The sequence below is a fragment of the Zophobas morio genome, unplaced genomic scaffold (genome assembly GCF_036711695.1).
Source record: "Zophobas morio isolate AGI-343-1 ecotype UQ-CSIRO unplaced genomic scaffold, CSIRO_AGI_Zmor_V1 ptg000017l, whole genome shotgun sequence".
Taxonomy (NCBI): domain Eukaryota; kingdom Metazoa; phylum Arthropoda; class Insecta; order Coleoptera; family Tenebrionidae; genus Zophobas; species Zophobas morio.
In genome coordinates, this window is record NW_026972122.1 from 15,252,206 (window position 1) to 15,276,316 (window position 24,111).

General features: G+C 31.4%; 1 protein-coding gene across 2 annotated transcripts in view; it reads left to right on the plus strand.

The window, feature by feature from the left end:
- The window catches only part of LOC135130697 (uncharacterized), a 97,445-nt gene that overhangs the window by 61,236 nt on the left and 12,098 nt on the right, over positions 1 to 24,111 (plus strand). For both annotated transcript variants that reach the window (XM_064058136.1, XM_064058135.1), the window contains exon 2: positions 4,043 to 4,193. In XM_064058136.1, the coding sequence (XP_063914206.1) occupies positions 4,043 to 4,193 (151 nt within the window). The remainder of the gene's footprint in view (positions 1 to 4,042; positions 4,194 to 24,111) is intronic.

Consider the following 24,111-nt stretch of genomic DNA (forward strand, 5'->3'; position numbering starts at 1 on the left):
TTACAGGCAATTTTCACGAAATCACGAAGAACATTTTGAGCAGATCACAAAATAAATAATTACATCCCATCCTGCGAAGTTGGGAATTATTTGCTAAACTGATTAACAGCAAATATTTCTGATCGAAAAATATCCACTTCCTTCAGTACACTCACTCGGACTAATAAGGTACCTTAGCCATATATTGCCATGTTCCTAATACTGCCAGGACTAAAAAAATTACCTAAATTCAACATAATAATAGGAATAATGAAAAAAATAATGAATTGAACTATTTTAAATTAAAATATAATGTATAAAAAATATACCAGAAATTAACAAATTACTCAAGGCAGAGGACAATTAAAAATGTCTTTATTATTGTTATTATTATTGCTATTTTATCATTCAATAATAGGTAAAAATTGTTTAAATAACTAAATAAAAAAACTTTTAATGTTATTTGATCTAGCAAATTAGCATACGGGAAGATTTGGAACACCTATAAGTATGTTCCAACTGTTGCCACTTACATAAATTTATAAAAAAATGTCCAAAAATCATAACTGTTGAAATTACTTTTATCAATTTCATTTTTACTTAAAGAAAGGACACTTACTAATGAATCTATTAACAAAATTTTAGCTTTTAGGTTCTCAAACTTAATTTGCCAATAAATTTTAAACCTTAAGGTGGTAATATTTGGTTATGTACCTTACAATAATTCTAACATATTTTATTAAATGTACCCCACACTCTAGCTAACGCTGGTAAAACTAATTCCGTAAAATTTTCTTGTCTTTTAATCAGGGCAAGTATGTCAGTATCTTCAAAAGATTTATTTAACGATTTTTACTTCTCGGGCGTGAGCTAAGAAAGTATTGTAATAGAGTCCACCCGGCGAATTGCTACTTTCACGTTTTCTCGATGTTTCATGATCCCTAAAATATCAAAAAATAGCTCTCCTGTTTCTATCTTTCTGTGTGTCGTCTGTACGTCCGTTTGTCATCTGTGTCGATTTTCATTAGACAGATACTTTCTGAAACTACCAGACCGATTTCTGCATTTTATCATACTTGTGACATATGGCATTACCCAACAGTTATCCAAATTTTATTACTCCTAACTTATGGTTTATGAATTCGTCCTAAATTTTACCTTGGACGTCCAAATTTTTGGAAAAAAACTCAAAATTGTATAAAATATTTTACAATTTAATTTTGAAACTGTCTAACTCAATGCCTTGATCAAAATTTATGCGTTTGTCCTACTTCCCAATTAATGACTTCCTCTCAAAATGTTGCCGTATAAATCTTGTCGACAATTTGCAAAATATTATTATATATATTATAGTCTATACTTGTGATTTACCACTGCGTTTATATTTTTAGAATTGTTTATACAAGATGACTGAAAATAATTAATGAATAAAACAGTTTATTTTATGCATCATTCAAGAACAGCTTACCCTATTTTTCCGAAATTTTGAGAATACAGTATTATTATTACTAGTATTATACTGCACCCAACCAAATTGATATACGTGTCTTTGCTAAAATGCTTCTGTACGTTTACTTTAACACTACACACTTATATTCATTTTAACTTATATGGGTTATCATAAAAAAAAAATCAAATTTTATAATTTTTCGAAAAATTTGATATGTTCAGGGGCGAGAGAAGTTCTATCTTTGACTGCATTCATTTTTGTAGTTTCAAAATCAAACTGTAAAATATTGTTATGCATTGATTTTTTTTTGCAAAGATCTTGATGTCTAGGGAAAAAATCAAGACGGATTCATAAACCAAAAGTGTAGGAGTATGTTATTTTATAAAATTTAAATAAAATTAACTACGCAAAAATTTTAGGTGACGTCATCACATTGTTGGTAGGGATGATTAGACGGTGCTGTAGTTTTGAAGATTATCTGTCTAATATCATTCATATTCTAGGATAAAAAGCATGCAAATATTTAACCTAAAACATGTCTTTGATATTTCAAAGTTTTACACTTATTTACAGTAAATTTCATTTTGTGGCAACTGTTTAAAAATTAAGAATTATACGGTAACTTTGGAAAATAAGTTTACAGACGATTTTTTTAATGTCTTAGATCTTCCGTCATATTTATACTAACGAGCTTGTTGATTTACACTTTTATTAAAACAGGTATTCTTATGGTTATTAAAAAAATTAAAAACTTATACACTCCATTTTGTGTAGGTATGCATAGCATATTATTTAACAGTAGTCGCATGAGTACAAAAACTGTTATAGGTATGTGTTTATTTACTCCAAGTTACTTTAATAAACGACAACAACGTGTTTGATATCTAGAATTTGTTAAGTTTGAAAACATGAATAATTACATTTTAATAATTGTTAATTAACACTCCTATTTAAATTATAATATAAGTTGCAACTACGGAAGCCTAAAGTTTTAGGTTGTTGCGAAATGCAATTCCTCAATCAATCCATTCTCAGCTATTCGCTATGTAATTAGTCTTAGCTTTTACACCATGTGAATTGTCAATGTTTCTATGAAATATTGTCCTGCAAAATACAATGTGAGACACCTAATAATTAGGAAGTATATTTATTAACATGTTATAATTTTAAAACCACTAAATTCATCTTAAGAAATCTGGGGATGCACATAAGCATACCACAGTTGTAATACCCCGTACATGTTCTACAGAAAATCAATCTTGTATGCAGCGCGCCATTCTTTTTATAAATTCCAATATATGTCGGATGTGACCCAAAACATCAATAGTATTAATCATGTATTGTCGAGGGGAAGTCGTTTATTCGAAGGTTTCTGTTAAAGTCATTGATTTCTGAATACATTTACATAATATTATTGTAAATGTTGAAAACTAGTGCACAAAAACTTTACAGATACTTTTTTAATGAGGAAAGTGGAGTAAACTTAGTACAGAATGTCGAATTTATTGACTAGCGGTGACATAAAAATGTCAGACCTATAAACAGATTTAGATAGTTATTTCCGGTAATGAACATAAATCGAGAAAATGTTGATTATCCGACAGCATCATTTCTGACGTAGATCTTGTTATTAGCTTCTCGGTAATTCCACCGGGATAAACGTAGTGTCAAAGTAAGTCAAACAATCTTGTTGACGGAGCGAACATTAACTTAAGGAAGTTTTAGGAAAGGATATAAAGAGAGCAGTTATTATGTTTTCCGATTATTTTGTCGTATAAAACACATTTTGATGCGCCATCATTTATTGCGACCCAACTTCATAAATTACATGATTAGATATACGTGCTCCATTAGAGTTAATTTTAAAAGTCATTTTAGATACTTGAGGGAAAAATATGGTTTTTAAATTTAAAGCATTTCGTGAATTTTCTTGCACGATTTCTTAAACATACCGCTTTACTATATTAACTCAACTACTTTACATTTGATAAAATAAACAGGATACTTATTTTATTTCTTGTACTCGGAGATGTCAGCAACATTCTGTTCTTTTTCTTACAATTATTTAGCACGTTATGATTGGGTATTATTTTAATTGTAACTTGTAACCTCCATAAAAATCAACTTATCTAACACTTTTACTTTATAATAAATTAACACCTTATTTTAATTCCTGCATCGAAATCCTTTCACCCAGTCATTGTGTAAAATTAGTCTTTGTAAAAGCAAAAATAGAACTGCCAAGCTCACAGTTTTGAATTCATAATTTCTATGACAATTTATAATTATCAGGAAATTTACTGACACAAGCAATTGTGCTTTTTGCAAAAACAATTACTAACACTTGGCATAGAATTAATTTATCCGTATCCTACTCAAAGTTCAATATTTTGATTGACATCTTAATTAAACAATATTCAGCATACAGTTTTGAGTAAAAACTTTAATGATCAGATTAACAACCCCCTTCCGGACTGATCGAAATTTATTCATTTAATCCATTAATCCATGAGAAAATTTGCAAGCAAACGAGGATTAGCTTCTGTGCTTGCAGAATGTTGTTAAATGGTAATGCGAATTCAACTTTTTCAAAGTTTATTTATTCTTTTACAGATTCAGCCATCCTCATGTCACATCGCGCTTGGAAAAACTAATGGGTTCCAATTTAGTCTGTTTGACGGACAGGGATTATATGCAAAAGCTACAAGAACGCATTCTAGAGGACTATGCTGAGTCTATGGACAAAAGGATCAAAGTCCGAGAGGTAAGTAGATGCTCCAGAACCCAATTATTCATTTTGTTTAAAGAATATTCTCTACTGTAAAGCCACCAAAGATTTGGTTACAAACGAATGTTTTAAGGTCAGATATGTACGGCTTACATTTATGTTAAATGAAGAATCTTTTTAACAATGAAGAACTTCAACCACATTTAATTTACAACATGCTAGAAAAAGTCACGGCTTTCGAATTAAATTTTTCTCGATTTGAAATTACATTACATTTTTTCAGTGTGCAATATAGTACCTCGTTTATTAAAAAACTGAAACGTACCGTAAAATTCATTATTCCTCCAGTGGACGGGTGGTCTCAAATTCACACCAGTGCACTGGTGAAGGCTGTCAGGACCATAATTACAATAACCGTCATCAAGTTAACAAACTTACAAGTATCCCGGATAAAACTTCGCGGTCTCATATCTTGAAAACGGATAGAAATATTGAAATTTTGAAAATCCATTGTTTTTAGCTTGACAGGGAAAGTTCAATTTAGTGGATTTCAAATATAACACATATATAGCGTCGGCTTAGCAACAGGAATCTATATTTTTTTAATTTGGAAAGCATATTTTTAAACGGATTTTGATAGATGTGAATACAATACACTTATGTGTTGACTTTCTAAATACAATTAAAATATACCACAGAAAGCATTTTACTCGTTTGATAAATTTTGTAACAACAAATTTAAGGATCTTATCTGAAACCTCACCCTTGAATGTAAAAATGTAATTTTAAATGTAAATATATATGTAATATAAATATCTGTATGAAAAGATATATCCAATTGTCATATAAAGTAATGACGTGCAAACACAATTCTAGGTAGGTACTACTATTGTTAAATTTTAACGTCAAAAACCTAAGACTAAAGTTAAGCATTTCTTTGCTGCTTGTGGAAAATAGTTGAACTTTTTAATTCTGAAAAACATTGGGCAGCTTGCAGCTCGATTTAAATTTATTTTTGTGGTGATACTTAAAAGATTTGGCCTATTTGCGACCCTTGCGTGATTTAGGGGTTTAAAAAAATTGAATTGGGAATGTTTGTGCCTCTTTAAAACCTGATACTGTATTAAAAGCGACAAGTCACGAACTATAATAAGAAGTTTTGTGTTCAGTGTGAAGGGCGACATTTCGAATATATGCTTAAATCAATATTTTAGAAACAGATCTTTTGTATAATTGTTTGTAAAATAAACTGGTAGCACTTTATTTCATTCAACTTTAGTTTTTTTTTGTATTCATGAATTTTATATTTTTTATGGACTGAAAATGTAATAAACATCTATGTCACTATAAATACTATATCATTGTAATCGTAATCACTGAAAAGTACTATATATTCGTTGCAATTTAATAAAACATTTAATAAAACAAAGGTTTGGGTCGAGACACCGACGCCATAATATACCTATGTGTACCTGAATATGTACACATACAAGGTGTTTCATGAGTAATGCCGAGCCTTACAAACTTTAAATGCAACCAGCAAAACATGTTGCACTGCTAATAAGATAGTTTTTGTGCAAAGACTGACTATGTTTTATACGTATTTTTTTTGTTGTCAACATCAATGATGCGTCTGTGATGCCTCTGAAAATGTATTGTGTATTGCATTTCCAATTCTGTAAGACTCGACATTACTCGTGAAACACCCTGTATATATGCCAATTTGCAGTATGCTAAATTAAACTTTCCCTTCAGGCTAAAAACAATGGCGTTCATAAAATTGTTTATTTCTCTATCCTTTTTCAAGATATAAAGCCGCTGGACATCTCTATATATTTTTTCTTGACTCTAACACGTGTATTTTTGGTATACCTATTTAAGAATTAAACTAGAATCTCTGACTTTTTGAGTTGTTTAATTGTTATTAGAAGGTTCGGTTAGGTAAATAAATATATTTTGAATTGTTGAAATAAGTGTTATTATTATTAAAACAAAAACATTCACTAAACTTCATAATTCATAAATATTGCTGTTAAAAACATTGCAAAATTCTGTGCAGAAACTTTTGAATTTTACCCTACTTTATTTTCTGTGAATTAATAGCAGTATATTCTGTGTTCCATGCACCACCAGAACAGTTAAAACTTGCAAAAACATCGTGTTTCTGTTTTTTGCAATATTCAATACACTATACCCACCCCTATTTTAGAAATTTATTCTAAATCGCTAGAGCTCGTGGAATACAGATTTCTGATGGAACTGGGCGCTTTATCCAAAAGTAATTTAAAAGATTCCAGAAAATAACACTTATACAATAAAAAATAAAAGTTATAGGAGAGTTTGGATTTATGGATTAAAAAACAAAAAAATTACAAGCAATGTTAATTTTTGCATGGACTAGTAGAACCCACCCGTGTACTGGAGGGTGGCTGTTGGTCGAAAATTGTCTTGTAATGCGTAATTAGTTATTTGAAGCATACCTACATAGCGGATTAATTAAAGAAAGTAAAACAAAATTCTTATAAATGAGTAATGTGCAAGATTAAACGTGTTTTGTGCATTATGGTTCAATATTGTAATGTTTGGGAAAAGAAGAAACAGTAACAGAGCAGAAACAACCAAGTAGTTAGAGTAAAGAAAAAAATTAATTAAATATGCAAAACAGTCAGTCGCGTGTCAACATTTAAACAATGTGTAAAAATGTTCTCTATGCTCCCATAAGAATGCCAATTTACACGAATAAGTGGGCGCGAAACTTGACAACATGATAATTTCAAGCGTCGAACGACAACGTTTCGTGTTCATAGACGTGGGAGAGGATCCCAATAACCAATCGCAATAGTAGAAAACTATTCGAAACATTCGCAGACTATTTTATTCGCTTTGTTTCTTTTGGCTTATCGTACCTTCAATAAATCTGGATCTTTGGAGTCTAATAAAACTCTTTGGCATTAACTAACGCAATTATCAACAAAATTGTCTCTACTAATTGTGTAAATAATATAGACTCTCCAAACAGGATAAAGTCGAGGGAGCAAAATAAATATACCGGAATATTTTTTACATACACCGTAAGTAAAGTTTCGATGTTCAGTTAAAAAAAAACACATCAGTGCATTAGGAGGAAACATATAATCAATCTTACATAGAAAATACAGATCTAATTTTCTGGAGTAACAAATTCCGAAGTAGTTCGAATAAAGCTAATGAAAACATTGGGTTTTATTTTGCATAGCATAAGATATTTAATTTCTTTTCCTCAGTTAAAAGATAATTTGTTCTATTTTTTTAGTGCTTACGAGTATATTCCACGCATCGAGTATTGTTTACATTTTTGTAAAATAATTTTGAGACTAATTCAAACAAGATGGCATTTAGTTTTTTTTTTAATGAAATAACTGATTACATACTTCCAATACCTCATATATCCAATATCCAATATCACATTTTACACATTTAAGATAGGATTTACTAATCAATATTTTGAAGTGACGTCATCAATTTTTAGGAGGGATGAGCAAATACATTTTGATCAAAAATTTACCGTGATTATGATAACTTTAAAACATCTCCAAGATTTCAAAGCATTCAGTTTTGCCGTTCCTGATTAAATTAATAAAATAAGTTCACGCATTCGTTAATTTTTTTGAGTAAGCCTGTATAATCAAATCAAAAAAAATATGAATGGAATGATAAATCACAAGTAAAAACTCATTATATTTTGCACATTTTAATTAGGATTTATTCAGCAAAATTTTGAGCTGACGTCATCAATTTTTTGGAGGGGATAAACAAGTATATTTTCATTAAAAATTTATTATGCTTATCACAACTTTAAAGCATTTGCAAGATTTCAAAGATTAGGTAGGGCAGTTTCAAAATTAAATTGCAATATGTTGTTTTTAATTTTAATTTTTTTTCAAAAAATCTGGACGTTTCGGGTAAAAACAGGCAGAGAGACAGACAGACGGAAACAGGAGACCTATTTCTTCGTACTCTAGGGATCATGAAAGATCGAGAAGACGTAAAAGTCGAGAGTCGACTAACGGACTTGATTACAATACTTCCTTCGCTTACGCTCGGGAAGTAAAAATGTTCCGCGGTATATATGTGTAGCAGTCAGAAGCTGAATTTAGTACACTGCATAAATAAAGGGTGTTAATTTGAAAAAGTCGCCGAGTTGGCTTTGCTTTTTTATTGGTTGAAAACCTAGTGAAAAACGCATGTGTTTTAATAATCCGTTCTGTTGTGTATAACTGACATTTCCACTTTCTCAGCTGTCATCGATTAAATGTTAGGTTAATTGTAAACATACTTCACAAAGGTTAAAAAAATTCGAGCCCAGCTTGAGGACTTTTTTAATTGAACATCTAATATGTACATAATACATATACAGGGTCGCTAGAATGTATGGAAACGGTTAAATATCTTGAGAACCAATTGTATAAATCAACTGAAATTATTTTTTTATTTATTCTTATTTAAAATAAATTGTTTTGCCAGTTCAGTCAGAAAGAAAGTATAATTGTGCTACGTCAGTCAATTCAGAAAAAAAAAATATCTATTTAAAAATGCATTAATTATATAGTAGCGCCATTAAAAAAAATCAAGTTGGCCTTGCTTCTTGAAAACAAATGAAGCAAACAAAATTTTTTTTGACGAATAACTAATTAGAACACCACTTGTGCCTATGTACCTAATTTCAGTTGATTTGAACAATTGGTTCTCAAGATGTTTAACCGTTTCCATACATTCTAGCGGTCATATACGAACTGCGGTGCAATTTTTGCTCAAATAGCACGTGCTCAGGTATATGGATAATTTTGACCGAATCGTGGTAAAAATGTTGCTCAAGTAATAGGTAGTCAGGTACCGTTGACCAAATAGCGGTACATTTCCGTTCGTGGTTAGGGGGCAGGGCACAACTGTGTCAGTAGTATATACCTGTATAATCTTTCAATTCAAAAATAATGAAATTTCAAGGTATAATTTTGTGAAATGGGTCAGCTACAAATTTGCTAATATCATGTCATAATTGTAGATAATAATATTTAGTTAAAGTTTACGGTGATTTTATTTAAACAATTTCAGAAATTATATCATTCGGAGCAGCATAGATCAATAACAGATAAAGCTACAATCGCTTTAATTTACTAACTAATAAATAAGTATTAACGAATGATTATACAAATCTATGTAAGTATGTGATAAAAGAACGAAAAGTAGAGAAAGTTAAGTATTTGAAAATTGACATAAATAGTATGTTAATGTTATTTACTAAATTTCTATTTAGTTCTTGATTCAGAGTTGTGGATATTAAATTAATTTGACCATCATTCAAATGATTTAGAAAACTGATGCAAGAGAAAGAACTTTTAATCCCCAAAATCCCCACTTACCGTAGTTCGGTTAGGGATTATAAGGTATCAGGTAGGTACAAAATTTTGCACCGCAATTGGATCAATCTCTATAAGATACCAGGTGGTCAAAAAATTTTGAACCGCAGTTCGGTCGAGGATTAAAAATCCACGGCATTTCGGACAGACCGATTCTAGCCACCCTGTACATAGTAAATATACTATTTTATTACACTATCTCTGTTAACCCAGTTCTATTAAATATTACAAAATATTGTAAGGAGATTTATGAATCCAATTCGTTTATTTTTATTATAACAGTGTTCAACATCCTGATAACTTTGCCAAAATTGTATAAAATTATGGATGAGATGATTAAGAATATTTTGATTTATTCTCGTTTATTCTGTCGTTAAACAAGTCGATTTTGAACTGTGATGAAATTTTGCTATTCATTCATATCATCATGCTTATTCTTATTCGAGAAGATTGTATTATTAGTGCGCACAACCAAAGCTCGCAAACACTGAAATGTGCATAGATGTTAAATTAAGTTACCTAGATACCCGACTACCTAACCCTGCGCTGCAGAGAGAAGTGAAGCTTCAAGGTCGAGTGGCCGCCATTTGTCAGAAAGGCAAAACATTGCTGTCAATGTATGATCGCTTGGTAATATATTAGGAAAATAGTGCTAAACATATGCTATAGTTGGATTCATGTATCTTTTTACACACGTGACCAAAAGCTAACGTCCGAACTAATAACTGTTACTTTGTAGTAATTAGTCAAAAAGATGACAATGTTCATAACGTCAACATGACACAAATGTATAGACTCAGGCAGGTCTTTTGGTTTCGGTGCTTTCCGATTGGGCCGTGATTTTGTTGGACTGGGAAGCACGCCGAGTCTTTCTTTTAATCTTTGAAACCGTTCGGCGAGTAACACTTAGAACATCGGCAACTCGCTAAAAATTTGAGCGAAATTATTAACCATGAAACTTCAAGTGGTTTTTATGTACTTGTTCTATACCATTTAATGAGATTAGAGGACCACCGTTTTCTTTCTCAAGAGCAAAATGCTCTATTAAGTTGAACACAATGTCCTGGGCACGGGAACTGAGACGTTTGCCCTCCATGTTGTAGACCAAACACGAACAAAAAATAAGATAACAAAACATAAAAAATAGGACAACGAAACAAGAATCCTAACAACCAACGAACTTTACGAAGAACTGAATAGAAAACTCGAATAGAACAACGAAAAACTGCGATTAACCACGCTGAGTAAAACCAAAAATGACAGTGACGTTTAATGAAAAATCGATGAATTATTAACAGTCACTAGATTGACTACATCAGTGCCTGTCGCACTATGTGGACGCATTTATTACGTATTTTATCTTTTTCTAATTCAAGGAACTTTGTGAAAGAGAATAACTGACGTAGAGCGTAATTTGACATAATTTCGGTAGACATACTATTTGTCTGGTTCTTCGTTTTTGTAATCCTTAAAACAAAGATTCTTATGGTAGGTGCTGTCTGAGCTTGTATGATACTTCGGTCACGTGTGTCAAAAGATACATGAATCCAACTATATATATGAATTAAAGTATAGTTCCAAAAAGTGTTGGTTTATTAAAAGCGAAATATGCCGGCATCGTGTTCCGCATTTGGGTGTACAAATCGGTTTAAACCAGGAGGAAACGTCCAGTTTTTTGGGTAATTTGCGGTGGATTGCTAAATCGGTTTGTCTTTTTATTATGTGATTTTGTCTTTGGATTTCCCCTGAAAAATGAAAAACTCTTGGAACAGTGGGTTAGAGTAATGAAAAGAAAAAAAATTACACCAACAAAAGCCAGTAAATTGTGTAGTGACCCTTTCACTGAAAGTGATTATTTGGTGCGTCCTGGCACGTATTTACTGCTTAGGTCTTTTTTTTAAATTTTAATGACTTCTGATTTATGTAAGAATTGGAAAACTATTTTAATTATTTTTCCTCAATAACGTAACATTTGTAGTATATTTTAAGTTATATGTACTTTTGTTGTATGTCAGGATTGGCAAGCTAACAATAAAATGTGCACCTGATTTCCTTAGAACAAATAAATAATATTTTACCCTTACTTTCACCATTACCGTAATACGATTCTACAGTATTTTGCCTCTTTGACAAATGGCCGCCATAGGCTTCACTTTACGCGACGCAGTTGCGCATCTAGTAGAGTATAAGGTTAAAATCTATGGAAATGTGTCAGTCGACAACGACATCTATACAGCAGCTTATTAAAGTAATTTTGAAATTACAAATTTAAATTGGAAACAAACTCAATGTTTCACTGTAGAACAAGAAACCGCGTACTATGCTATAGCCTCTTTGATCATAACAACCTGCATTTCTTGGCAGATAGACAGACTAACGGAAACGGGAGACCTATTTTTTCGTACTTTATGGGTCATGAAAGATCGACAAAAACGTAAAAGTACCAACCGGTACATAAAATCAGTTGTGTCAGCTATCTGTCGTCTGTCTATTGTCCGTCGTGTGTCGTACTGGACCAATTTTTGTCAAATTATATATGCGTGTCATGAATAATAATAAACGTACGAGTTGTAATTAGTTTTAGCGTAGATGGTAACACATTGACCAAAATTTGGCTAATTATCCCCACCAACAAGTTGATGTCCCCTGACGAATGGCTACTTTGTGATTTCTCGACGTTTCATGATCCCGAGAGTACGAAAACATAAGTCTCCTGTTTCAGTCTGTCTATCTGTCAGTCTGCCGTCTAAAGTGGTTTTTGTTTTAGTGATGGATTTAATAATTAAAACATGGGGTTATTTCGACAGAACTTAAAAAAATACGGCTCCTTCGAAAAATTATAGAATTTAATTTTGCACATTTTACTTTTTATGATAACACTATGAATTCATTGCTTAATCACAAGCAAAGCGTCATAATATTTTGCGTATTTTAGATAAGATTTATTCAGAACAATTTTAAGATACCGTCATCAGTTTTTTAGAAGGGAGTAAACGGCTAAATTTTGATTACGTATTTACCATGGTTCCGACAACCGTAACATGCTTGTAAGATTTCAGAGCATTCGGTTTTGCAATAAATTTTAAAGTTAAATTGAAAATGTTGTTATACAATTCTGATTTTCTTTTCCAAAAATATCTAGTAGCATCTCTAAACGGATCCATAAATTAAACATGCAGGAGTATGTTATTTTATAAAATTTAGGTAACATTTATTTGGCCACGTTCTAATATTTACTACTTACTATGCCTAAGATCACCTAGGGTAAAAACTCAACAGGTATTCATAAACCACAACTCAGGATTATGTTATTTTATAAAATTCAAATAATATTCTTTATATATATTTAATATTTTATGATTGCACACTTTTTGATTAACGTTTTACTATCTACACGATATTCCTAACATAGGTAGAAAATTTGACAATTGCCGATCTAGTAGTTTCGGAGATTATATGTCTAATAAAAATTGACACAGGCAACAGACGGACAGACAAACTAAAATCAAGAGAATGCTATTTTCATAAAAACTATAAACCGCACCTACCTGGAAATACCCCTTTTTTCCTCGAGCAAGGTTTTATAACTACTATTTCTTTAATTGGCCTATATTTTACTCCCTAAATCAACCGGAAATCAGAAATTACTCGAACAGCCCTCAAGCAAGATGCAGGAGATTTTAACTAAACTACTAAGATGAAAATATATGTATATTATAGTATAACAATTTCTTACACCAACGGTTGCCCTATTGTTAATTATTAGTTGTTTAAGGCCTTCAACAATTTCTAGCTGCCACCGCACACAATAGGCACAACAAACTTCTGACCGTTCCCTTAAATAACATCACTAATCCCCGGGTGCAAATCTTTTCTCACAAACCTAAGTTAATCACAAGCGTTGCTCGCTAAAACCATAACGCGATATAAGGGTCACAAGACAATTACATGTGCGACCTAGACTTAAACTTAGGAAAAGTGCAAAACCCCATGGCACGTTATACTGAGAACAAGGAGTTGCAAAATGACTAGGATACAATTTCCCGTGTTAAAAAAATCGCAAACATGATATATAGTAAAGCATATTTTCTAAGGTTATATGCCAGCAATAAAATCGGCTCTTCTATGTTAGAGCCAACAACTATTCCATTGAGAAGAAACCGCAATAGTTGTAAATGACATTACATTTGCTGCTCGCTACCTGCTATGAAACGCAGGGAACTTGGAAATTTTAGTACAAAAATTAAGAAACTACATACTCGATGAACTGACTTTTTACGCAAATCGTCCTATATAGAACCGACTCTTTGAATTTCAATAAATTTATTACAATAAGGAAAAATAACCTTGTTGTGTGCTTTGTTGTGTTAAAATGCCGGGTAAGAATATTTGCACAAATCTGAAGCCGGATCTATTAGTGTTTTAGTCTTCAATCTTTGAAAACTAACTTTCAAACAAAACAAACCACATTAAAATCGGTTCATCCGTTTGGGAACTAGGGGGGCACAGACAGACACAGACAAACAAAGGCTTCAAAGTTATAACACCCTTGTTTTTCATCGGAGGTTAATAACAATTTAAGTGAAATAAATTATACTTTGTTAAACTGATGACCCTTACTCCTGAAGCTTCCTCTGTTCTGTTGTGCTTCACAGTGTGATGCAACGTGCCATGAATACACTTAGACTTCAGCAATCACAAGTTCTCTCAAATAATTTTAACTACTATCGTCAACTTACAAACCGTATCATTTACTAAAACGTTTATTGTAACGCCCGTTTTCACCGCACTTTCAACCACTTGATTAAAAATCAGATTTGTCAAATTAAATTACATTATTACAGTTAATCGGATGATCAAAAGTGCGTTGCAGACGAGCATAAGTAATTTAAAATCACAAGAGAATATTTTTTTATTCCGTAAAAATAACATTATTAATATTGTTAAACTTCTATTCAATTGGTTAAATAATAATAGTTATTTTTCTACTTTTCGTCAATAATATTTTCATTAGGAAACGCATATGCGTTTCACAGTAATGACAGTAATGACATTTAATTTTATTATGATATAAGTGTTAAAAGTGAGATTTTATTTTGTGTGGAGGGTTGGTAAACGAACGAAGCGAGTTCCCCAACCACACAAAATAAAATCAATGAATATCATACAATATTTTTATACAAATTCTGTAAAAAGCAACAAAAACACTTAATTATTATTAATTTTCACAAACGAAATGTACATCTACACACTGGCGTAGATGTGAACAAATTCATAGAAACTGTCAGTTTGGTGTTAGATACAAACAAAACGTTGCATAAATGTTTACAAGCATGAATTACTTTTATCTACAATCACATTATAATGGGAGTTTTATCCACACTTATGAAGCATATAAAGTACCACTTTATCCACTAGTGGAATATTGAAAAATAAAATCTTAAATCATACTTATTTATTTATTTATTATTAATATTAACATTAATATTTATATTAATAGACATTTACTTTTTTTTTTCATTGGTTCCATTAATAACATGCTTGTAGTTTTCAGAACGCATAGCGCTTGTCGAAAGTTTTTGATAAATCCATAAAAACAATCGATGTATCCTCTTGTAAGGAACGATTAGTACCAGGAGTATCTTGGATCTTCCTTGCGATATCAAGCTTCTTAGATAAAGAATCATCAATACAACTTTCTGCTACAGCGGAGCTTCTCCACCCACCATGTCGTTTTATTGTCGTGAGGTCAACATCTTTATTAGCCAGTAAAGTTGTCGAAGTGTGCCTCATGCAATGGCCGCTATAAGCTTTTGCGTTTGCCAAATTCAAAAATGAAGCAACTCTTGAAGGAACTTTCGACAAAGTGTTGATTCCAAGAGGTTGTGAAGTACATTTTTGATTCGTGTATCGCAAAAAAATCTGTCGTTGGATAATTTCTTCGGACGTAAGGACATGTATTTTCTACACGTCTCCACTGAACTGATAGAGAATCCTTCTTTTATAATTGTGAATTTTCGTAAAATGCCGGTCTTGGTATCTGATATCGAAATAAGCAGATACGCGCCCCTTCTTCTACATCAGTGATTTTCAAATTTGTCAATTCACAGCAACGACAGACACCAGACACCCCCATTATTATTGCAACCTAAAATATTTCAAGGTTTATTGTCTGCCATGTCTAAAAGGTTAAGAGATATTACCTTAGTCATCAAATATTCTTTATCGCAAGCCCTTGTCAAAAATTCTTCCACGTGTGCTCTTTCCAATACCGCAGCTTTCTTCGCCTTGTACTCTCTCGACTCACTCTTCAGATAGGCAGTGGGCTTACTATATTTTCCAATGTCTATGATTTTATGGGCCTTTATAGCGGCTTTCAGCATCGAGTACTTGGACCACATTGATGAAATTGCATATTTCTTCTTCAAATTTAAGAAATACGATAGCAGAATTTCCTCATTTATTGTCATTACCCCTCGTTTTCATTCGGAAAATATTTTTTCATAATGTTCCCAGGACTTAATTAATAATTGAAGAGTTGCTTCTTCAGCTTCCTGAAAAAACAAACAAATAAATGTCATCAATTTAATTTAACAAGCTTTAGTGATGTTTGTATTTGCATTAGGAGTCTTTATAGTGTACAATTACAGTAAAAATGGAAGACAACGAATAAAAATCTGAGTATTAATATTTAAGAATAGTTGTGAATAAAAATTAATTTCTTTAACCAGTTTAAACTTAACTCACTTTTAAGTTTTGCTAAATTAAGGTTGATGTCCAGACTGTTTAATTCCCTTTGTATACAATTTTTCTTCCCGAGCGTAAGCTAAGGAAGTATTATTCAGAGGGTTCATCCGACGAACGGCTAGTGTCGGTTTTCTGTACGTATCATGATCTCTAGAATACAAAACAATAGGTCTTCCGTTTCTGTCTGTTTGTCTATCTGATTTTTAATAGACAGATTATATTATCTCTGAAACTATCGGACCGAGTTATAACGTCAGAGTCCGAATACGATTTGTGTTAGCGAAACCTCCAAGCTAGTCGTTCACAATCTAGAAACCTAGAAATCTATTTTGTTTGTCAAACTAAAGACATCTTAGAAGAAAAAACGAGAAATAAAGTTCGATGCAGCAATGAAATAGAAGGTTTTTACTACTGAATCTTATTTTATTTTTTGTTCTTTCTTTTAATATGTCGGTCTGTTCCTTAAAAAAGTAAAAAATCTTAGAAATAAATATAGAAAATACATACCAAAAAAAGAAAAAGAACGAAACACAAAATAAGATTTTTTCTATTCGAAAAAACTGAAATATCGGTATTTGAAAATTTTCAAGTTTTTTTTACAAATACTTTCTCTTTTAAAGGTGTATTTAATTGACACCATAACAAAGCGTGTACGTCTGTTTATCTTTCCGCAAAATATTGCAACACAGATCCTAAAAATAACGTTACTGTGATTTTTTTGTGAACCGTTGCATTGCTAAAAAATTCAAAAAATTGGAATAACGTGGCAACGTTGTATCGGAAATTCAAAAATAAACTATAATTGTAAGGCCTGGTAAGAGGCTAATAAGAATATGTAAAAATATATAAAACTAAGTTGTGTGCTATTATACCTCCTAAACAAAATACTCGGTATAGTCATATTTTGTATGTACACTCCTCAAAGAACCGCACAGTTTTAATCTATATATTTTTTTCGATTTCTCATAATTAATAAAACATAGAGGACTGCGTGCTTAGTGAATGACCCTGTATAATTTTATTATTGTTTTCATAAACATAGTTCTTAAGAGATGATGATTAAGAATGTGTTAAAAATGTAATCAATCACCATTCACGTTTTATCCCAGATCAAACAAAGTTGCTCCATATAAAATCTGTAGTAACCCTGAGGTTCTCTAGTAATGCACTAAAGGTATTTAACAGCAGTTAAGGTCCTGTAAACAACTGATCATAGGTACTTTTAAACTAATTCAACTCTGATGCATTCGGATTGTGTTTCTAAGTAATTCGTAAACTTTTCACGAGCTTTCCTTGTTTGTTCACTGCTCCTACATATTTCTTTAATGCTGGACGATAGTTGATTTGTGTGGGTGGTTGAAACAAGATAATGTTCCGGATTCAGTTTTACCGTACTTTTCCCTCTAGTTTATTTATTTTTTTTTTTTGTGATGCATATAAGTATATTTAACAATTGTGTTGTATTATTTTCATGACGAATACTTTTCCTTTTATTTTTATTATCCGTTTATTTACGTGTACTGAAGGTGTTTAACAGCATTGAATTAATAGATAATTGATTGAAATTATTGGCATCATTCTTTTTGACCACTATATTATGTATATGCTTGTTGCCCGCCCTTCCCCTAAACTCCGTCGGAATATAAATAACGGGTGTTCAATTGAAAAATCACTCAGAGTAGGAGTTGGAATTTCATTTGACACAAATGACATGTCTGTTCTTATAACATATAGCATATAACAGGTTATATTTCTACCAAATGGATGTTATAAGAACAGACATGCCGTTTATGTCAAATGAAATTCCAACACCTTCTCTAAGTGATTTTTCAATAGAACACCCGTTAGAACACGTTTATGTGACAATCACCTTGGTTGTCAACCACAGTAACCATGGTAAGTCCATGCAAAGCAATTTTTTAATGAAATAAGGAAACAGAAAATAATCGTTTTCAAAAAAATATTAATTCTTTGAAAATAACATATTGTATTTCATTCGGAATTTAAGTGATTTTATGTGACTTGTATGAACTAAATTTCTTTAAACGTCTAAACTCAGTCACATAAAGTATCGCTTAAACTCAAAAGAAAATGAATATTTATTCTTGAGTTTAATGTTTTTTTTTTCACTAGTAGCCTAGAAACATACAATTATGGACTTGTTCAGAGGTGCTGAAGTTGATCATTATAAACCAAGACCTATAAAAAAGATTGAAGTTATGTAACGCTTGACAAAGGAAACATCGACAGTAATCCCGGCATCCGCCAATAAAGACGCAGATGTGCGTCTGAAACAGTGTCCAGTATACAATGACACATTCGTTAGAAAAGCTCCTATTTTTTTTTTGGGTAATGTTCCAAAAGTATTTTTCTTAGTAGCTGAATTGTGCATTTCTTATCTTTGAATTGAACAAAAAATCTTTAGTAAAATTAACACAGTTATGCTTTGAATTCTTAATCGCAAAATTTCTGTCAATCTTATTTTGGTATTTATAATTATAAATATGATTAAAGAACCCAAATGGGTTACCTACTACTACCTACTAATGTAGAAAGTTGGAGTAACTCTTTATCTCTACACGCTCCTGATATGCCTAAGTTTAAGGCAACTTAAAAAATCTCTGTTCTTGAAAATATGTCCCTCTAAAGTGGTTTCTGCAATGACTTACTTTCATCATCTAGCGCCGCCTGAAGGAACTGCTCCACTTGCTCTCTTGCTAGTACTTTTGATTTTTTCGCTTTATAATTATCATTTCTTCTTTTAAGAAAATGCAATAATTTCGCAAACTTGCCGATATTGATATATTTCTTCACAGCGAACAATGATTTGAGCTTGGAGTAATGCGCCCAAAATGTAGATGCACGAACTGATTTAGATTTGTCATGAAAATATCCAAAAAAGACACTACAATTTTCTATTTTCTGTTAAAAGCACCATTTTACAAATGCCTTGTACTGCTTCTACAATGTGTAAAGATTATTCACAATGCATAAATACAGCTTTATCCTGTTGAGTCTACGGGTGTGGGGTATTATTTTCTTGTTAATAGTATTTTAAAATGTTAAAGGAATAAATTTAGCCGTCTTTGTAAAAATACTACTTATCGCTATTTTAGTCTCAGTAAATGATAGAACTGGGAAAAATAAAAACACAAGAAACTTACAACTATGCAGTATTAGATTAATGATATGTATGAGAAATTTTTAGGCGTGAAATTGACTGCACCCTTAGACCCATGAAAGCCATTGCCGGATTACGAGCAGTTCTGCTCCTGCAGTGAGAACTATTATCTTTAATTCACTACTACTTTACTTTTAAATGCAATTATTAATGAAGTTTATATATAATACAATGATACACATAATTAAAAATTAAGAGCGTATTAAAATGTTACTCTTTCTCTTCAAAATATTGGATATAGGAATGGATTAATAAATCATAAGTTCATAAGTATAGAAACATTCCCTTCCATACTTGAAACACGAAGTACATAAAAAAATGAGATGACGTCATCAAATGTTTGGAAGGGACAAACAGATAGATTCTGATGTGCAATTTATCATTTTATGATATTTTAAAGCATGTAAAGTTTAGAGTAAGGATGGAGTAATAAACTAAGTACATATAAGTATAGAAATATATTATTATTCAATAGAACTTACTTACGGAAATTTTGAGATGACCTTATCAATTGTTTAGTGGAGATAAAATTTTGATTAGATTTTACACTTTTCATGTATATTAATATTCTAAGAACTATGAAACGTTAATGAAACACGAAATTAATTTTCAGGCAAACACTTTGGAAGTAAAAAGTCACTTAAAAGCGCTTAATTGGTAATACATATTATATATTTAAAACAATATTGTCGAATATTTGACATTAATTTAACAATGGTAGTAACAATCGTGCTTCTACCCCAACTATGTCTTGCCTTCTCTCGTTTTTTAAATAAAACATAAATTAATGTATTTAAGAAAGGTCGAACTTTATGAATTTAGTGTTTTATTAAAACAAGGACATGTTTTGAGAAACCGCTACTCTCCTATTCAGCGTGTTAAATCGAATGCAATTAAATTTTTAACAGAAAACAGCACTGAATAAAACACTAAGTTCATTAATATGGAGTTCGACCTCAAACCTTTTTTAATTTAATTTTTGACCTCCACTTAGAGATATCCGGTTCATACACAATTTTGAAAATATAAATTGTTTCATCTTTACAAATATACAGTTCATTCTGCAATCTCCAATTAGCTGAAAAAAAAGTATTGATAAAAAAAACATTAGTGATATGATTTGTATGGAAACATGGACAAACAAAAATCGGTAAATGGATGAAAAATTCGATATCACTTGCCTCAAATACCAAGTAAGTCAACAACTCAATACCTCGTGTTAGTGAGATGTTAGTGTGGCGACCTATGTGTCATTGATTAAATACATATAGATAGACCCATGCTATTGTTTGGAGCGAACAGGCCAAAGGCCGGCGAACAAGAGATGGCGCACCAACATTCTACTGTCTATAGCCACTAGATTACATATAGTAGCGTCACCTGGGTCTCCTGGCTGGTCCCAAATTGTGTTGGTTGCACTGAAGTAACTAAATGTCAGATGTTTTGGTTGTGTTTTGTGTTGTCTACCCTGGTGTAAACAACGTAGCACAAAAAGTCAAAACATGTTTTGTTGTCAAAACTCTAAAGACCATTTTGTTGTTAATTGCAAGTGCGTGTGTTTGTTGTTCGTGTGGAGATTTGCGTTAAATTCAATAAAAATGCCGATTTGTGAAGATGGAAAAAATATTTCGAAACACTTTACATCTTCTAAATAACAATAACATTAAAAATGATCAAATATGCAATATGGTACTCAACAGTTTGGAAAAAACAATGTTTTGTACCTGCGGCAATAACATAATTGAAAGTATTGTTAAATTATATATAAGAAGTAGGGTGTATTTTTATGTAAAAAAACGTAACCAAAATAACAGAACAATAGTGTACAGTTCAAAGTCTATGAATAAAAATAATAGGAGATACATATGCTTTTTTTTTGCCCCATTTTCTTGGAGAGATTCATATACTACAACGTAGCACAGAGTCAAAGCCTGTTTTGTTGTCAAAACTCAAAAGATCATTTTGTTGTTTATTGCAAGTAAGTATGTTCTGTTATTCGTGTGGAGATTTGCGTTAAAATCAATAATTAATATATATAAATATATTAATAATAACAATTTTTCCTGTTTTGTGTATCAAATTTTAATTTTACACAATTTTTAATTTAAAGGAGGCGCCATTTTTCGCCTGGATTTTAAGTTGGCAGCACTAGTGGGACCAGTTAGTGACCCGATGTCGCTACTATATGTAATCTAGTGGCTATACTACTGTCAAACGCCGGCGAAAGCTTGGACACCAATCACGCGCATAGGCAATCCAAATCACAGCAACGATACATTTAATAAATCTACCACTCGATAGAGGGACGAAAAAAATATGTAAAAATCTCATAGTAAACATTTATATAATTTACAACGTTGCCAGATGAGCCTAACACAACTTTGCCGTTATTTCTAGTCAAGTAGATTTGATTTCGTTTAAAAGTTTATGGTAAATAAATGGAATTATTATAATGAATAAACAATAAAACAAAGGTTCTTCGAGCAATATCAAAGTACAATTCGGTATCACATTGTCGTATCAACCAGTTTACAAAAAACACTGGTAGGACGAGCCGAGTTGCACTTCGTATAGAAAGAAAGTATATCAAGAAATAATAGTCAATCAATTCCCGAACATCACGACAACGGCGGCATCAGACTTAAATGAAAATGATTAAACAATATTTATGAAGATGCTTTAGCAATACGCAAAAAAATACGATGGACTGAATCAATTATGTATAAAAAAATGGATTAATAGTTATTTACATTATGAGTGCGGTAGGTAACATTTTGCAGGTTGAGGTCCTAATTTGCCACCCGACGCGAAGCGGAGGGTGGCATGGGACCGAAACCTGCAAAATGCCTAACGCACGAAAATTGTATTAAATTTTTTCGCCGACATTGATTTTATTTTAAAAAATATTTGTTTTTAAAAATATTTTTCGAAATGGAAATAATGAAGTGACAGCTTATAGACTTGACGTTTACTGAAGGAATCTATAATACCGGCAGCCACGAGATGGCGCCATGTGATTTTTTTTTTAATAATTCATTTTTTCTCATTCAAAAGGTTTGATCCAACAAAACATGATGTAAAGTAGTATTCTAGTATGTTTTCTTTTATTATTTATACAGAACTTTTTTTATTAGAGCTTCTAGAGGCTAATGCATGTTGAATTACTTTGGCACCCAAAGGCGGTAAAGCAACGGTAAATTGATATTTGGTGCGTAAAGTCATTGCTACGCGGCATGTCAAAGGTGTATGAATGTTTTGTTTACATGTCAGGAGGCGAAAAATAAAATTATAACACATTTTATAACAATTTAGCCATAGTACACTGACCGGCAAAAAAACCGGCCACCCTGAAAAATTTCGCAAAACGAAGCTTTAAAAATTATTAATTTAACTAGTGATCATTATTTTATTGAAGAACCATTCACTATTGACATATAAGGTATAAATTAGCAAAAAAAGAAGCCAATTAAACGCAGAATTAAATTAGCAAAAAAAAGAAGCTAATTAAACGTAGAATTAAATTTAATTTAACAAAATAACAGAAACAGCGACATTTTGAAAGACGTCTGTAAGAGTTAACGGAATTATTTTCGCGTTAAAACGTTTATTAATTGCCAAACTTATAATCAAATGATGAAAAATACTATTTACAACAACAGCCTCCTTTATTGTTTTTTTTTTAAGAAAATATCGTGGTCTGTTTCCGTTATTTTGTTAAATTAAATTTAATTCTGCGTTTAATTGTCTTCTTTTTGTGCTAATTTGTACATCATGTGTCAATAGTGAATGATTCTTTAATAAAATAACGATCACTAGTTAAATTAATAAATTTTAATTAAAATGGTTTTGCGAAATTTTTCAGGGTGGCCGCTTTTTTTGCCGGTCAGTGTAGATGTTGAATGAATTAATACTGTGATCGTTTTGTGTTTTGTTATATTTTTTCATTACAATGTGTTGCTAGTTTGCTCTTGTCTTAAATTTATTAACACGCAAGCCAAAATATTTGATATGGTGTACCAGTGCAATAGTCACGTAAGTCAAAATTTCTTGTTTTCTATAACGAGTAGAAGGTTCTACTCTAAAGGAATGAAAACACGATTAATAATAGATTGACAATACGACTATAATGTATTTCGAAGCCTTTGGTATTTAAGATACAAATAATATATAAAAACTTGGAAATTTTAAATCATCATTACTCAAAACACGCTGGTTTTGAGTTACGTGAGTATTGCTCTCACAGTGCGATATGTATTTTAAAATTTAAAATGTTTCCTAAAATGTTTGAGAGGAAATTTTAATTTTCTTTTTTAAATATTTTAATTTGCGTTGTAGATACTATATTAGTTTGTTTAAGTCAAAAAAATGTCAACGTATTTACTACTTAATTTTGTAGATTAGAGCAGTATGTTAATGGAACGGATTGATAATAGTTTTCGAATCATGTGCCCTATACAGCACGTTTATTGAATTTAATAGTTTAAAAGGAATAAATCATATCTAATTGTGGCTGTCAAATACAGGTTATTATAAATGTTTCTTACATCGTAGGTGGCTTCAACAAAAACCCCAAGCGGCAAATCGATAGATCTCAACTTTTTTTAAGCCACCTATACGATGTAAGAAACAT